At 36.1% G+C, this 18,136-nt stretch overlaps 1 protein-coding gene across 3 annotated transcripts in view; it reads left to right on the forward strand.

Annotated features, from left to right (window-relative positions):
* The first annotated feature begins 17,023 nt into the window (after positions 1-17,023).
* Positions 17,024-18,136, forward strand: part of LOC118199557 (protein toll-like) — a 91,925-nt gene continuing 90,812 nt past the window's right edge. The window contains exons 1-2 of one of the 3 annotated variants that reach the window (XM_035371446.2): positions 17,472-17,610; positions 17,690-17,844. In XM_035371446.2, coding sequence (XP_035227337.1) covers positions 17,722-17,844 — 123 coding nt within the window. In that variant the 5' untranslated portion in view covers positions 17,472-17,610; positions 17,690-17,721. Of the gene's footprint in view, positions 17,845-18,136 lie in introns of all 3 variants that reach the window. The other 2 variants (XM_035371445.2, XM_035371447.2) reach the window with 2 other exon arrangements.

An 18,136-nucleotide genomic window follows, 5' to 3' on the forward strand; every position in this document is an offset into this window, starting at 1 on the left:
AAACAGTGCTCCGGCACTTTTGCTTTTAGAAATTCAGCCCTGTTCCGAAGTATATGTGCTATTTTGTAAGAAACAGCAACTGCTTACTTTTATTACAATGATTTTTAAAATTTATAAATCTAAAGGAGAATTCTTGGGTTGATTTCTTTGCACGAAAAGTCTAGAAAAGTAGATACATTCACTTTTTAAAAACTTTCTTCTTTAATTTAAAACTGTTCTTTTTTAATTGGTTTCAATAACGAGGGATGGAGCTGGAGCAACAATAGGCTGCATTCTATTTATAATTCTATACCAAAATGGAGTAGCTAGAGCTTTTTCCTCCCCTCTCAATGCCCCCCCCGAAAAAACCGGAAAACTTTCAGATTTTGTATTACACCCAAAAAGTGTTTTTTTCTAACGTTTTAGGTGATACCTTTATTTATTAAATATAATGCTCTTCGCACTTAAACCGTTGAAATCGTTGTGTTTAATCAAAAGCTCACAAATACCTCACAAAATATTAAATAGATAATAAAACAAATTCCAGATTTGGACTTCCTGATGTCCATGTTCGGGTGGAGACGTACGTTATTCAGAAGTTGATGGCTCTAGGCACCATTGTTTTATCACAATACGAGAAAGATACATACATTTACGCAGATTCTTCATTATTTAATTTCTTTAAATATAATACAGGCGCTAATAGTTGGTGGCGACAATTTAGAAAGTGATTCGCTGTCTATAGTGAATCGACGGAAAATGCCAAAACGAAATTAATAGCCCTTCTGTACTAACGCCCTTTGGGCTAATAAGTTGTAGAAGTTCCACGTAATTGAACTTCTGCTTCCAGGTTTCGTCGTCCTAAGAAGTAGCAGAAATCATGTTCTGAAGTATTTCTCTTTCGGTGAAAAACTTTTCTTATTTATGTCATTAAGATCATAATTTAATTGTCTGTTGTATTTTCCATTAAAACATACGTAGGAGAAGGCGTAAAAGTAAAATGAAGCTATTGAAGTCTCGATAATTTCTTTGAATACCGTGGCCACTGTAAAAACGACTCTCATCTCAATTCAGTTTCGTATCCCATTCGGCATTTCACCTCACCAATGACCCAGAGAATAAAATGGCTGGTAGTTGGACCTGGGGTCAAATTCCAAGCAACGAGCTCAGGATGTGATTACGAGCCAGTGCTCCTTTCGTAACATGAATATAAAGCAGTTCCCATTTTTAAGCCCTTCTCTGAGAGCATCATTTAATCGCTCTGCTCCCGAAGATCCAATGACTAACCTTTACAATATATTTCAGATCAAAAATGCCGCCTCCAAAAATATGCTGCCAGGAGCGGACCTCGACTTCTTCTAACTACTCGAGTACCAAAATGATGACGAATCCTAAAAAAATTTAAACTACCATTGCATAATTCACCAACAAGTATTAGTCAGAAAAAGATTACATAGAAAAGAAATACTGGATGTAATGTTCAAAATTATTAATTCTATTTGAGAAAGTTCCATCAAACGGCATCCCTTCTAACTGCAATTAGATGAAAGACCGCCATAAATATTAGTTACAATTATAAGGTGGTTAAGTAAAAGTGAATTTCTGGAAATGATTTCACGACTTATTAACTGAGATAAAACATTTTCTCAAAGATCAAGATCAAGAATGTGCAAATTTAAATGATGACATTTGGTTTAATGATTTGGCGTTTATTAGAGATTTCGCATCGAAATTAAGTGGTTTCAATTGAGAATTCCAAGGAGAAAATAAGAAAAATCATTGAAATGATCAGAAACATTAATGCATACAAAATAAAATTTACACTACCAATAGAAGAATTAATTTGAATCACTCTCAAGATAACCCCTAGCATTGCAAAAATACGTTGTAGAAATTAAAAAAAGGTGATTCAAGTTTTTGAGGTATTTTATAATTTTGAAAAAAGTTATTGTACAGTATCTGTATTTAAAAGGATTTTAAATGTAAAATGTGTAGAGACATTAGGTTATTTCGAAACAGGAGGCATGAAAAATGAGCAATGTTCTCGTCGGGACTCGAACCGCAGACTTCTCGATTTCGCGTCAAGCGTGCTGACCACTACACCATCACGAAGGAATGCTAAAAAAGGCGGGAGAAATACCTTATTAAGTGTATTGCCTGAAAAATTTCCGACACTTGATATTGAAAAGAAGAAACGTGTTAGAAAATGAAATTAGTATTGCAGTTCAAGGTTTATAATTGGCTCTAAATACTAGCGAATTGAGAAAAATGAGTGACGATTTAGGAGAACGGTTATATGACCACATTAATAGATGTTCTTGTTTTTTCCTTCAATTTAATAAATTAGCAAATATAAGTAATTCAAAATGATAATAATTATAATCAGCAACTTAAATGATAATAATTATAATTCATTAAACCTTGCAAATTAGAGAATGTGAGGAAGAGTTTTGGAAATATATCAGTCAACAAGCATATCCCAGTACCGCCAAATTTAGCGAATATATCTGTTACTGTTCTGGATCTATATACTTATGTGAATCGGCTCGGCTTTTTCTCATTTTACGTTCAGTCCTTATTTACTGATTCCCATATTGAAAATTCATAAGATTCGTTATCATCAACCGTTGCCAAGATATGCACCAAATTATTAACACTTGGCTGGAGATGCAGATTTCCCATGAATTATTAAGGTAATAAAATTTGGTTTGTACATTTTTCTGTGGCAACGTTTGAATCAAAAAAATATTATTAATGAAATGTTTGAACCTTTCCCTCATTGTCACTTATTAGTACGCAGGGCTGGCGACAGGGCAGGTGCAACCGAGCCGAAGAATTTAGTGGCGGTAAAACGGGTTATTGGGGAAAGACGGGTTGGGAAATTTAGGGGTGTTAAAACGCCGACCTTGTTAGTACACATGAGGTATTTTTGAATGTATTAAATGTCAATATTTTAACAGCTAGATCGCTATACATTTTTAAGAAAAAAGTCTGTCATATGTGAATAGAAGTTGTCCACCACTCATCTACAATAAAGACTGCCTACAAGTGTGGATATGAAGACAATTTTTTTTTTAGTCTAGTTATAGTTTTTAGTTTAGTTAGTAATGGTTTTAAACCATAGGCACTTCGTAATTTGAAATCATTTAGATGCAAAACTCCACAGTAGAATATTTAAGACAGAAATTCCGGCGATTACTAACTTGCAACGATTACTAACTTGCAAAGCTTGCAGCTAACTTGCAAAGCGATTACTAACTTGCAAAGCGATTACTAACTTGCAAAGCGATTACTAGCTTGCAAAGCTTGCAGCTTTGCAAGCTAGTAATCGCCGGAATACAGGGTGTTTCATAGATCATGGGACAAACTTGGAGGGGTGGTGGAGCGTACTAAAACATGCATTTTTTGTATAGAAATGCGGGGTCTAAAATGAAGAGTTAAGGCAGGAACGAAAAAAAAGAAAAAAAAAAAAAAAAAAAAGAAAAGAAAAGAAAACGACACGAGAGGAAAATGTGTTTATGTACAAAATAAACGCAAAGTGCTTCTTTGCAGCAAAACAGTATTCACAATAAATGTTCAAAAAGGGAACACTAACAGTAATAGGAACTACAGCTATGATTGGCTGGCAATGCAGCAGTATAGGTGGGTTGTGAGCCGGACAAACTACGATCCGATGCATCAGAGGATCATTCGCAACTCTGATGTCGAGCGTGATGGGTGAGTTTATGCACAGGGAAAAAGCTGACATGCATCTCAGGTATGGTGCTGCTAAAGAGAACGGCAGAGCAGCCCTACGGTTGTACCAGGAACGGTTTCCGAACAGGCGTATGCCGAAGCACACAATGTTCGTGAGGTTGCATCGGTATCTGTGTGAAAACGGGTCATTTAAAGCCACCTCTGACACTAGGAGTGGGACCTCTCATTGAAGAATCCATCTTGAACATTGTGCATGAATCACCTCAGACAAGTACAAGAGCACGTCGTCTACAGCTGAGTCATTCCACCGTTTGGAGAGTATTGCATGGAAATGGTTTGCACCCATACCATTTGCAGAGAGTCCAAGCCTTGAAAGAGACAGATTACCCTCTTCGAGTTCATTTCTGTCATTGGTTCTTGCAGCAGTGTGCGGCGCAGGCGGATTTTCCATCGGATGTGCTATTCACGGACGAGGCAACTTTCTCACAGGACGACATCTTCAATAGCCACAACATGCACGTGTGGGCAACTCATAATCCACACGGCACATGTCCACATGCATTCCAAACCCGTTTCTCCGTGAATGTGTGGGCGGGTAATGTTAACGACTACCTCATAGGCCCATACCTCTTACCTGCACGTACAAATGGCTTATGTTATCATATTTTTCTGCAAGAGGTGCTACCGGAATTGCTGCCGGACGTTCCGGCTGTCTTTCGTGATCGCATGTGGTTCCAGCATGATGGTGCACCAGCCCATAACCACGTACGGGTCCGCAATTACTTGGATGGGGCATTTCCGGGCCGATGGATTGGCCGTGGTGGACCCGTTCGATGGCCACCCAGGAGATTTTGCTATTCACTTTCAAGGAATTCGTCAACGAGGTTTTTCTCGATGTTAATGCACAATATCGTCCATAAATAAAAAGTCAGATAATATGCACTTTTGAAAAGTCTTTACATTACATTACATCTCTGGCTGGTTACAGATCTGCTGTTAAAAACGCATAGGAGCCATACGTCTATTCATCATTATTTCTTCCCATGTCATAACAACTGCATCACCGAAACGGTCACTTTCTATGATGTTCAAAGAAAGATTTCGCATCCTGACTCCCTCAAGATGTAAAAGCGTTTAGAATTAGATTTATAACTAAACGTCAACTCATCAGTAAATAGCACAAAGCTCTGAACTTAATTGTCGGGCGGTAGACTTCCGGTCTTAATTGTCGGCGGTAGACGAAGGGCAGTTATAGCCATATATCGATACTGAGAAAGAGTTATTATTCTTTTACGTTCTTAGCAAGGCCTCCTTACAACAGTTTCAGAGTTTTGAAATTGTATCCTTAGCACAGAGACTGTCTTCCTGAAATATTTACACATCTCACTGCTTCCATGGTTGTCTACTCTGCTTTTAGACTGCCGATGATTCGCCACTTACAGATTCTTCCAAATGATACTTTGAAATCATAGCAAACCATTCCGAGTCCTCGCACACTGAAATCAAATGCTGCATTTTAGAAATTTGCTCCGCTATCCACTTTGAGCAAAGCGCTTAATTCACCGTCAGATGACGTAACACTTTCATTTGAATCAGAAACCGTTTTATCACATCTGATTGGATAATGTTAATTAGGCTTCCCTTTCACATATTCTCTGCAAATATAGATTACATCGATTGGATATCTCATTGAATAATATCATTGTTTTTGGATATGTAAAAATAAATTTGGACTTACTACTATTTACCCTACGTACAGACTTTCATTGTAATTTAGCAACAAATGAGAGATTTAAAGCACTATGACCATGTTGCTGTTTACCGCCATACATCCAAACCAATATTACTATAACTGCATAGACCAAGGGTAAACAGCTAAGTATGTCGACGTCCTTGACTTGTAAGTCTGAGCAAATAAATAAGATAACGCACTGTCTCGAGCGTCGGAAAGAGAAAGTTGACCTTGAGAGAGCATTACCTTCTCTCTCTGTCTTCTGACCTTGCATCCAAACAGAGAACCTCTAAGAGGATTCGGCAGGTTGATTCATATTATTATTACCAACGTTATAGCTTGCAAGATAAAGATATCCGAAATCTAATAACTTTGAATTATTATCAACAAATATACATTTCTAGTTTGATTAATTAATAACAAGTATACATATTAACACCCACAAAAACTAAGGACCAACGATAATTTTTACGGAATGATTATTCTATTATGCTGGGTAAATAGATGGTTTCCACATCATAATCATTAAAATAATAAAAGCAGCGAGCAGAATCAGAAAATAACACAAGTTAAGGAAAATTTTAAGAGGAAGTCAACATAAATATAGTTGAAGGAGATAAACTTTTAAGTGTATTTAGAAGTTTGGGAAATTTAAATATGATTAGGGAGACTAGATCTCGAGTCTAATATGCTAACTACTGAGCTAGGGAAAGTACAGATTATTTGTTGTTTATTTTTTATAAGTTCTTTCGGTATTTAAAATTTTTTTCATAGCATAAGTACGACACTGTAACAGATGGCATGAGTCTTAAAACACGTTAAAGATAAGTAAATTTTAATGTTTGATGATTTCTAATTAAGTAAACTCAGATCTAAAAGCAATGTCAACCTAGTTCCGTTTTCACTGATCAAGATCAAGTAAAGATAAGATCTGCTCTAGGTAACGTGATGCGAGATTCGTCAAAATACAAACATTCTTATTTTTACAGGTCATGTGACACAACGAGTTAGAACTTGAATTCTCCGCGCGAGCTATACAGCTTAAAAAGTCTCACATTTTTTTATTATTTTGTGTGTGTTAATTCATTAATAAATTGGTGTTCGTCATAACTTAACTGTCTAATTATTAGCCCTGAGATATATTGAGAAAAAATATGTGTTATAAAAAATCTGCCACCAAACTACGGGCCGAGAATACCGATATGGATACGTCAAAACCCAAAGTGATGATGATGATAGGCTGTCCATGGATACATTAAAGATAAGTAAACTTTAATGTTTGATGATTTCTAATTAAGTAAACTCAGATCTAAAAGAAAAGTCAAAGTCAACCTAATTTCGTTTTCACTGATCATCAGGATCAAGTAAAGATAAGAATTCTGGTTACACTGACCTAATTCCGTTTTTGCTGATCATCTGAATCAGTTAATGTTCTGTTGAATTTGAATACTTTTATATGAAGTGTAATCACCTTGAGCATATTGTATGAGTTCTATTGCATTACCAGTTCCTTTAGTGCCGAAAGATAAATTTTCAAGTATTGCTGAAATTTAAATGAGGAATTTTGTGGTAGCACCTGCTATTTTGACAATTTTTAAAAATAGTATTTGAATGAATATTTCATATAAAGTTAAAGTATTTTGTTCTATGCAAGTTTGAATATGAAGTAGTGAAATAAATGTCAAATATAGTGAATACAAAATAAACGACTAATAGTTTTGATTTGAAAACAGAACAATAAGAAAGGCATTGAAATATCGAGTTGCAAAATATTTTTGAAACCTATATAGTATGTTGGCATACAAAAGGTTATAGGTGTACATTTTGATAAAAATTAATTACTTTCATTTTAAGCGTGGCTTATTTAGCGAAAGGGAAAAAAATAGGATTTAATTGAATTAGCGGAGACACTAGGTGTAGTAGTAATAGCGGAAAATTTTAGAATTCCCTGAGGTAAATAATGCTATAATCACTAGTCCCACATATGACTCGGAGTTTACAAAAGAATGTTTGAACCGCATCATAAATGATAGAAAAGAACTGGAAATAGAACATCCTGCTGAGAAAGAGAAAGAAAATGAACGTTTGTTTGAATTGGAGAAATTAAGTATTACTGCTAGTAGAGCGAACTCTGTAACGATATAAATGCAGAAATGCTCAAGTTAGAATTGAACGAGTTAATTTCTAATTTTGATCATAAAACAGCCGATATAAGTTTATTTCTGGATTTGTTTGAGAGGCAACTAACCTTTCTAAAAGTACCAGTTTTAAAATGGGTAGTCTGTCTTCTTGGTCTTCTGCCAATCGCTGTTGCAAAACTAATTGCAAAAGAATCTTCTGATGATGCTCAGGATTATCAGAAAATGAAACAAATTCTCTTAACGCGCTTCAAATTGAGTGCTGAGAAATTTCGACAATTGCTTACCCAACATAAGAAAAATCTCGAAAATACACACAACACACATTTTGACTTATTAAAAACTATTTCGACGGGTGGCTGAAAGAAACAAAAGTGACGGCGTTGGAGCAGTTAAAGAATTTGATACTGGCAGAGCAGATTAAGAACAAAGCCTCTCCAGATTATAAAGAAGATTTTTTGAGTAACTGGAGTGGAACAACCCACTTCAGCTTGCTGACAAATTATATTTGTATGAAGAAGTTAGACATGTATGAAATATAAACGTTAGTAAGAAAATTCCTAAATTTCAACAACGAGATGGTCCCCAAAATTATAGAGGTAATCCTGAACACACCAAAAGCGCCTCATAAAGAGCTAATGCAAAAAATGAAGATCGACCACCTGCTAGTTGCTAAGGTTGTGGGAAGTCAGGCTTTATCAAGGCAAAATGCCGTGTCTGCTCCCCTTCCCTCAAGAAAGCAGAAGCTGATATTATAGCTATACACCTTCGGACATTCTCTGTCGATGAACACCAGACAATTCTTTTGAGAGTAAAAATAAACGATTTAACGGGAATTGTATGTTCTGACACTGGAGCCAGCACACCATAGCGGGAGAAACATTATATCGTCTTTTGAGAGAAAGAGGAATAGAATTTAGGAAAACCAGTATGAATGTTCGTCGATGGTCTCCAGAAGGAAACAGAAGTTTATGCTATCAAAGTAGATATTTAAATTGAAGGACGATCGCTACCAATAACTTTATTTGCGTTACAACAAAAGATAATAAAAGGCTTTTAGGAACTGAATTTATGCGTAGCGCTGAAACTGGTTTAGACATTCCAAATAATAGGTGGTATTTCCATGACAACCCTAAACAGAAATTTAACTTTAGTTATCAAATTTTCAAACCATCTGTGAGCGTTCAGAATATAAGGCGAAATTTAACACGTTTTGTCAACAGAAAGTGAAGAGAAATATCTGCTCAGTTCAGGTACCTTTCAACTAGAGGAAGAACCTACTCCCAGGGTTCTAACATTATTTTAATACCAGTATCAAGCCCCCTGTCATAGTTCCAAGAAATCGTATACCTCCACCAAAGAAATAAGTGGTAAGAAAGGTTATAAATTACAATGAATGTTATAATTGTAGAAGAAACAGTCACATTGCCCAAAACTGCAAAAAGTACATTGCCCTGGATTACAAAAAGAAAATGAAAACGTGTTACATATGTGGAAAACGTAGGCATATATCCAGAAATTATTAACAAAATGATTGTAAATGTAATGGCTGTAGTAAAAAACGCCATATTTCCCGTGCCTACTCCCAAGCTAACTTTATTGCGGGTATATTGTCTCGACCGTTCAGTCAATGTAGAGAACAGCGCGCAAGATTTTGCATTAAACTCTGTGTATTATAACACTATAATAAAAGCATGTAGGGAAGAGTTTATGATTAGCAGGTTTCTCGGCAGGCCTGGTTTAGGAGCTCCGTAAAACCCTGAATTGCGGACTGCCCCGAAATTATTAGAGAGGCCCCTCAAGACTTTTCGTATTAGCTCTTTCGTACATTTGCTGCAAATAAGTAATGAAATATGCGTAATTTATCAATGAAATAGTAAGTCTCTGCTTTATATTCCGGAAATCAAACCTATTAATTACCAGGCTATGACAACTTGGCTGGTGGCCGTTCGCTGTTGAATAGACACCCATGGCAACTGCTGTCCTTTCTTCTGGTCTGGAATACGTTAATGCTTTGTTGCTTTTCTTCAGAAGAGCAAGAGAGGGTTTGGCGTAACTACCAGGGCTGTAAATAAAGGTGTTACGTAAAAATACAAAATATCGAATTTACTGTGTACTTACGTTCAGTCAGACTGCCGGGTAGATCTTCACAAATCCAATAATGTGAGCTATTAGAACAAACTTTATTACAGTGTATTTACAGGATATATGCATCACCAAAAAATTTGTTACACTTCTTCATTTGTTACACATACGACCCTTCTTTTCTATTACTCAGTTCTCAACTGTTTATTTAATTTGCCAAACATCTACCTTGCTCGAGCGCTGTTAACCAGCGCCCTCTGTCTATCAGCTCGTGGTTTCGTAACAATCTCCCCACATTGAGTACGATGGAATTGTACTCAACATCACAGAACAAGTCTCTTTGGCTTATGTATTATTCGCCTACTCCTGGAAATAAAGGGTGGAGATTTCAGGTCTGCTTTGATTCTTCCATTCGGAATAAACTGTAAAATCGTCATTTCGTTTGCTTGCTCACCTATTTCTAAAGGATAAATATTCTGCACGGGTCTTATGTGAAGAAGCAAACATTTTTAATTAATACTTAAAAAAATACATGAAAATTTCTAATTGCTACACTTTGAATTCACAAAAATCACTGCTTGCATGTGATCCTCCTCAGCCTGTCATTGGACGTTCCAGCGTCACCTGACCATCCTCAACTTTAGCTAGTTCAGTCTCCTCTCCGCCCAGTTCCAGCTCCGATGTCTTCAATGAAGGATGTTACTTCTCTCCTAGCACGCTGCCTATTGCTACGTTTCCACCCTCCGGCCATGGACTTTCAATTGCTTGTGTCATCTCTACAGTCTATTGCTTATCAAGGGCTATTGCTATCATTATTGCTCTCATTAAGATATGCCTTCACGCACCATATGGCAATAACGATCGAAAAGTGACATAACATCGATCGGGATAGGACACTCCAGTCCAGGCGGCCTTTGTAACGAACGTCTCGTTCAAGGATGATACTATGTCACGGTTCCTTGTTTTTACTTGAACAACACGAATATGTCCATCCTTCTCTGAATACAGCTTAATTATTCTTCCTAGCTGCCAATAAATCCGTTTACTGTTTTTATTCTCAACCAAAACTATTTCTCCTAATTTCACTTGCTCCTTGATTTTACTGGCTTTCTTAGAATTTTTAAGTTGTCCTAAGTATTCAGCTCTGAATCTTTTTCTTAAATCTTCTCTGAGTTTCTTACAATACTGCCAACGCTTATTCAGCTCTGTTCCATTTATGTGATAAAATTCAATCGTAGAACCTTCTATATTGTCCCTTGAAAACATATTTGGATTTAAATCTTTAATGTCTTCCGATATGTATGTCAAAGGACGGGAATTGACGGCATTTTCAACCTCATATAACACAGTGAGTAATTCTTCGTAATCTAGGCTTGTCGTGCCTAAAATACTCTTCAACATGTCCTTTATAATTCTAATCAGTATTTCTCCCCATCCTCCCCACCACGCCGATGTAGGAGGATTAAATTTCCATTTAATTTTCTTAATCGTGGCTTTTCCCTCCACGTCCTTCCAATTAATTTTCTGGAAAAGTTTATTAGTTCCCATAAAGTTAGTACCATTGTCTGAAAATATAATACTTGGTCTTCCTCTCCGAGCTATGAATTTTCTCAGGGTTTGAATAAATGCTTCTGTGGATAGAGTAGTAACAATTTCAATGCGTATTACTCGATAAACGGCGCATGTAAATATCACTATCCGTGCCTCCAAATCGACACCCATAATCTGGAAAACTGCAGAGTCTGTTACTCTCTCCTCTGGTAATGGTATGGGGTTTACGTCAAAATTGGTTACCTTAAAACGTTTATAGTGACCACAGCTTTTTATTACATGACGAACTGTGCGCCGGCATTTGAGAATCCAAAATTGTTCTCTCAGAATTGCTATTAAGGCTTGAACACCTGCATGGGAACTTTCTTTTGTGTTTTTCCTTGATTAACAGGTTGGTAATAACATGGTTAGGAGGAAAAATTATCGGAAATCGAAAATTTCTACTGTCGTTTCTCTGAGAGATCTTTGTCGTAGTTCGTATCAGTCCTTTCTCATCCACAAAAGGTTGTAATGATACGATTGTTTTGTCTTCATGAGATTCAAAACTTTCTTCTTGGATTAATTTTAAAAGAATATTTTCTATTTCTGCATATTCTGCAAAAGTAATGTTACCGAAAATATGATCTTTAGGTAAATTTTTGACATTTTTGCCGAATCGTTTTATCCAAGCTATCATCTCTACTATCTTTTTATAAGAAGAATATCTGTTGTAGAGTAAATCCCTTGTATTTATAAATTTGGTAGCTGTCATGGCACATTTTGTTTTCTCCGAATTTATTACAGATTCGTTGGGTTGCACTAATTCATAATAAGTGTCAATCCTTAAGTTTCCTTTCAGCCATTCTGGCTCGTTCCACCACTGAGCCTTCACTAATTGTCGTACCGTACATCCTCTTGATATATCTGCTGGGTTCTGTGAACCTGGAATGTGATACCAATCATTTCTGCTACTTAGTTTTCTAATTTCGTTTACTTGATTGGAAAGTTTTAAAATCTGTTAGATGTAAGTCTGTTCTTGCCACTGCAGCTAGTCGAACACCAATTAGGCAAGTTAATAATTCTAAGCGAGGTATTGTTGTCACCCTCATTAGAGCTATTCTGGACTTAGTTTGCACTAACTGATAATGTGCGCCTTCATTATTTTCTATTCTTATAAATATGCATGTTGCATAGGTCATTTTGCTGGCATCACAGAATACATGCAGACTCCATTTATCAAGTTCATAACTTTGAGAGCGTTTCGCAATACAACGAGGAATTTTAATATCGTTCAATTCAAGAATTTGACTATGGCATAAATTAAACTTCTTCGAAATCTTCTCTGGCACTTCTTGATCCCACGAGAATTTTGATCTGCAACACTCTTGTAATAATAATTTCGGCAGTAGTGTCAAAGGACAAGAGAATCCAATGGGATCGAAAATCGCTTGTGCTAAGTAAAATTTTCCTTTTCGTTACTAATGGCACTTCTTGAGCAGGAAATATTTTTGTGCCACAGCTGAGAGTAACTTCCTTTACGTCCCAAGGCCCAAAACAGAGATACAATTTGTTATTTGTTGTATTTTCGCTTGCCTTTAAAGAAGGTTCAGTTTTTGAGAATAATCCAGGATCTTTTTTTTTTTTTTCAGGTGTATTGTACTGCCAGTCCCGAAGCTCAAATTTAGCATCTGACATTATCCGTTTTGCCAAATTCATAACTTCTCAACTTCTTCAAAACTGTCGAAACTGGTCACGCAATTATCGACGTAAAATGATTCTTTCAATTTTCTGGCCGTTTCTTGAGCTTCCTCCTCCACATTATCCAAGTAATATGCTATAGTAGCACCTAATAAAAAGGGGCTTGAAGTTTACTCCAAATGGTACTCTGCAATGTCTATAGCTCATTAAGTTATTTGGATCGCCATCTTCATACCACAAGAACCTCAAATAATCTCTATCTTGAGGATTCAAACTTATCTTCAAAGTATCTTCTTCAAAGTTAGTTCCGCTGTCACTGTAAGTCTCAATTAATAGTCTTCTTGAAATGAATCGTACTTAAAACTGCCTTTGTTGAAAGATCTACAATTTCAAGATTTCTTTGATTGAAAAGCACGCAAATAAACACTCATAAAATTTGAATGATTTTTGTCCACGTCCTGCATAATGTTTGATCATAAACGGTCCTGAAAAATCTACTGCAGCTCGATGAGATAGTCTTAATTATGACATTCTAGGTGTTGGTAGGTTTGACTTGCCGTTTCACCTCTATGTTTGCAACACGTAAGACAAACTCTTTGCCGATTTTCTAATAAGAGATCTAGCAGTTAAGATACAGAATTGCTGTCTAATTAGAGAAAGAACGAGTTCTGATGCTGCATGCAGATACTTTTCATGAAAGTATCTAATTAATTTGTTAAATTGTATTTTGAATGTAATAAGATGTGTTTCATTCTCCGATAGTAGTGCATTTCTCAGTCGTCTTTTTTCTATACCTAACACTTTGTTATAATGAAAAAGAGACACAAACTAGGGAGACTGCAGTTTCCAGAAAAACCTTTTTTCCATTCCAAACACTGAATTTATTTACTGAAGTTCAGTCATAGCATTATTCGAAAAATACAGTGTTGAAGCCCGCTTTCGTTACTAGATAAAAGAATATGTGTCTTTTTAAATGTGTTACATTTGAATTTGATTTGAATATTAATATCAAAGTAAATATGCGTTGTAACTTCGAAATTGAGGATATGTTTAGTATATAAGTAAGTTTCTTTACAGTTTCAGAAAATGCTTAGATACGGGTACCTCATTGCACTTTAACCATTGAAGGGCATTTCAGCAAAATTCCTAAGATAGTAGTTCAGCAGGAAATAACCCATGCGAAGCACAATCATGAAGATTTTCTTTTTCGTCAAGTTGACTCCCAGTTCTCAACTGGTAAGATGAACTGGATTTCAGAAGCTCTGTTTATCAATGCAGTACCTTCCGAAATATACTCTCCAATTATTGCATCATCAACGTAAAATCTAAAACTACATTCTGTAAATTTTAGTCCTTCAACAGTCGCTAACTGACTCAAAACTTTAATTTCAAGCTATGAAGCAGCACCAATTCCATATCTGACAGCGTTTTAACTACAAACTTGTATTTGTCCATCTGGTCTTTCAGTGCATAATATTCTATGAAAGTCCTGTGCTTTTTAATGAATGTATATTAACCGTTATTGCAATATAAAGTCTAAATCTTAGTGAAATACAAATTAGATCATCTTCTGTTTTGGGGCTTTTCATTAATGTAACGCTTAAAGAAGTATCTGTGGTCGTCTTAGCACTCGTACCAAAAACTACCCCCAATTCTGTAGTTAAGCTAGATTCATTCAATAAAAAGTGATATAGAAATCTTCTGTGCGCCATTTGTCGAGAACTCAACATTTGCATGCAGAGACATTAGGTTATTTCGAAGCAGGAGACGTGAAAAATGAGCAATGCCCTCTCCGGGAATCGAATCACGGACCCCTCGAATACGTGCCGAGCGTGCTGACCACTGCACCACGAAGGCGGGAGAAATATCTTATATACTCTCCCTTTCAAAGGGCAACTGGGGATTAGGGGAGCTAATCGCCAAATCCTAGTGGTAAAGAATCATCATCCACCACCTGTTTTAGTTCGGGCGCCACTGTAGAGACATTAGATTATTTCGAAGAAGGAGCAGTGCCGTCGCCGGGAATCGAACCACGGATTTCTCGAATACGCGCCGAGCGGGCTGACGACTACACCACGAAGGTACGCTAAGAAGGGGGGAGAAATACCTTATAACTGAATAAGGGCCTGTTTTGTCTCTAAAATGTTCTTCAGGAAGTTCTTCATCTGTTAAAGGTCATTTGAAATTTTTTTCGACTTCCAGAAGGAATTTACTAACTTGTTATTTGTTGTAATCAGTCAGTTTGTGCATCAGTAATCAGTTGTTTGCGACTCAAAATTTGTAGTACCTGAAATTATCCTTCCAATGTTCGAATTTAGCGCGAATAAAAGATTTGAGACACGTCTGACAATTTGTTTTCCGTCGCAGAAAAACATTTATTCAAAAAAAAAAAAAAAAAAAAAAAAAAAAATGTCAGTTGGTTGTGACTTGCAAAAATAATGGATCAACTAACTTTAAATTACTGAAGTTATTGAAAATAATTGTAGGTAAAGGTCCATAGGGAATAATAATATCTATCTCCTTAATTCATTACAAATACTGATGCTGATACTCTAATATCACTTTTAAAGTGAGAAGTCAATAATAAATCGAGTGCATTATTTAAGCATTAAATTTTCCAAAACATGACACAGAAATGGATATATCTTTTACTCGTAATTCTACCTTCTTCACACATTCTCATGAAATAAATGATTTCTGGCATCCAGTGTTGTATCAACATCTACACTTCACACACTGTTGTTCAGAATTTTGAACCTTAGTTAATGCAGTACATAACAAAATGTGACCACTTTGATTACTTTTGCGTTGGAATCGAGAGGCACAAACTGTAGACAAAACATCCTCATTATTCGTTGTCTCATCTGTGTTAGGGATAAAATTTTGTGTGCTACGAGACATTCTATTTAGTTGAGTTTGTTTAATTGCAATTTTAGCGAGTCATCTCGGTACCTTTCCTCCTACTCCAACAAATAGTGAATGTCTCAATGGTTTAAACAGAATGACTATGAATTCAGAATTTCGACATCTTAAAAGTAATAATCTGAATTAAGAACCAATTGACAGCAGAAATAAGAACCGCGTGAATTCGAAAATTTAGGGCAGGAGAATGAGAAAAAAATATTAACAGAGCTTAGGACGTTAGAAATGTTCTTAATTACACAGAGAGGGCAATTAAGAAAAGACAATTATAAAGAAAAGAAAAAAATAGCAAAATTTTGCTCCGCAAAAGTTTATTAGCGGAACATAGGGCTTTACAAATGCCTTTTCTTACTTACACTGAGAGTGCAACATATTAATGAAACTTGTAAAGCCAAAGTTTCGGAATTATTCATTTTGTTACATTTATTAGTATTCGTTTTTTTAACAATTCAGAAGTTAAATATTTTATGTCACGCTGATTGGCAACAGCAATTTGTTGTAATTTTATGAATCGAATGCAGTTTGAAAGAAATGAAAACAGTAACGCTTTCAGGTAGTAAAGGAATTAAAACTTATAGCATTCATGAAAATTTTACACTTAAATTTAACAATGATATTTCTGTAATCATAAATTTTGATTATTTGAAGGTTATAAGGTATTTTCTCCAACCTTTCCGCGTGCCTCCGTGGTGTTAAAGGAAGCATATTCGACGCGTATTCGAGAGGTCCAGAGTTCGAGTCCCGGCGAGGGCAGTGCACGTTTTTCACGACTTCAGCATCAAAAATTCTGAATGCCTCTAAAGTGGCGATCGAACTAAAAATTGGAGGACGATAATTCTTCACCACCAGGATTTAGCGATTGGGTCAAGGGGAAGTATATAAGGTGTTTTTTTTCCCTCCTTTCCACACACATCTGAGGTGTAACTGTAGCACACTCGGCGAGTATTCGGGGGGCCAAAGTTTGAATATTGGCCAAGGGCACTTCTCATTTTACACATCTCCTGCTCCAAAATAATCTGATGACTCTAGAAGGTATTTAAAGATTCAGTAATTAGAACGTAAATTTTAAATGTAAGAAACGGTTTGGCGTTAAATATGCCACATACAAATGAAAATTTTCGTTTTTCACTGTTGCATTTTACATATATAATATTTGGCAGCAATGCCTCACAGCTAACATACCCGGAAAACTTTTATCGCAACATTCGCATCCATAATCATGTAGGAAGTAAATAAAATAGAAATCTTCCAAAAAGTGACGTCAACATTCGTTGGGCAATTTCCCTCACGAGGCGAGCGACCTCCATCTGCTACTTCGTCTATTCGGATGAAAATTCAGGACATGCGCAATGAGAATTTTTATACTCCGAGACTCAGACGAATTTTTGAGCGCTCTCGTCAAAGTTATTCTTCCCAAAACTCTTTCAGAAACTATTACGCACATGGAATAGAAGAATTTCAGTTAGAGGATATACAGTTTTTACTTCGAAATGGATACTTCACTAGTGATTTCTTGTTTTACGTAATGAGAAAAACGAGTATCAGTTTTTTTCTGAAAGAAATGAATAAATACTCCCGACGATCTAGCAATAAATGGAATTTTATTTCTTTATTTGACCAGTTGGATGATCAATGGAAGTTTTAGTCAGTATCTTTGCAATATTGTCAATATTTATGTTTTCTGTGCGTGCTGATCATGCAGAGTCTGACTATCCAGAATCTGGACTGGAACCCATGGATGAATCCTTTCCAACGGAAAAGTGTGAAAGGATACTAAAGGGCTGTTTTTGTTATGACTATGAAGTTGTGGCTGGAATCATTTGCAAAAATGTAAGTAGCTTTGAATTTTTTTCGAGGGCGTTAAGAGATGGTTCGATATTTGAAGTGAATACGACTTATGAAATTACAGCCGAAAACCTCAGAGTTTTACCGCCTAGGAGTATGGAGGGACTCATTGTATTTCGACTGTATCTGGATGATCCTGCCACAGAAAAAATTGAAGATGGGGCTTTCGATAACGTATTGAGACTGCGACGATTTCATGTTCGTCAAAGTTCCATCCAGGTAAGATTCTTTCGTAAACTTTGGAAATATGTAAATTGTGATATCTTATTGTGTTAATAAGTATTGAGAGGCATTTGAAATATTCATTTAGCAATCTTTTGTATTCTTTAAGTGCAACTACGGCCGAAGTTCACTATATCTGTTCAGAGCCAGATTTAGAGTTGATAAGGCCCTAAGCTATTTGAGATATGGGGCCCTTTATAAGTCTGTTACAATAAATTTTAATACTATTTATACTATAAGCTTGCGTAGTTTTTACGTAAATCCGGCCCTGTATGTGTTATAATTTGGG

Source organism: Stegodyphus dumicola, chromosome 7 (assembly GCF_044657685.1).
Source record: "Stegodyphus dumicola isolate Sdum_Otavi_A_Nest chromosome 7, ASM4465768v1".
Lineage (NCBI taxonomy): Eukaryota > Metazoa > Arthropoda > Arachnida > Araneae > Eresidae > Stegodyphus > Stegodyphus dumicola.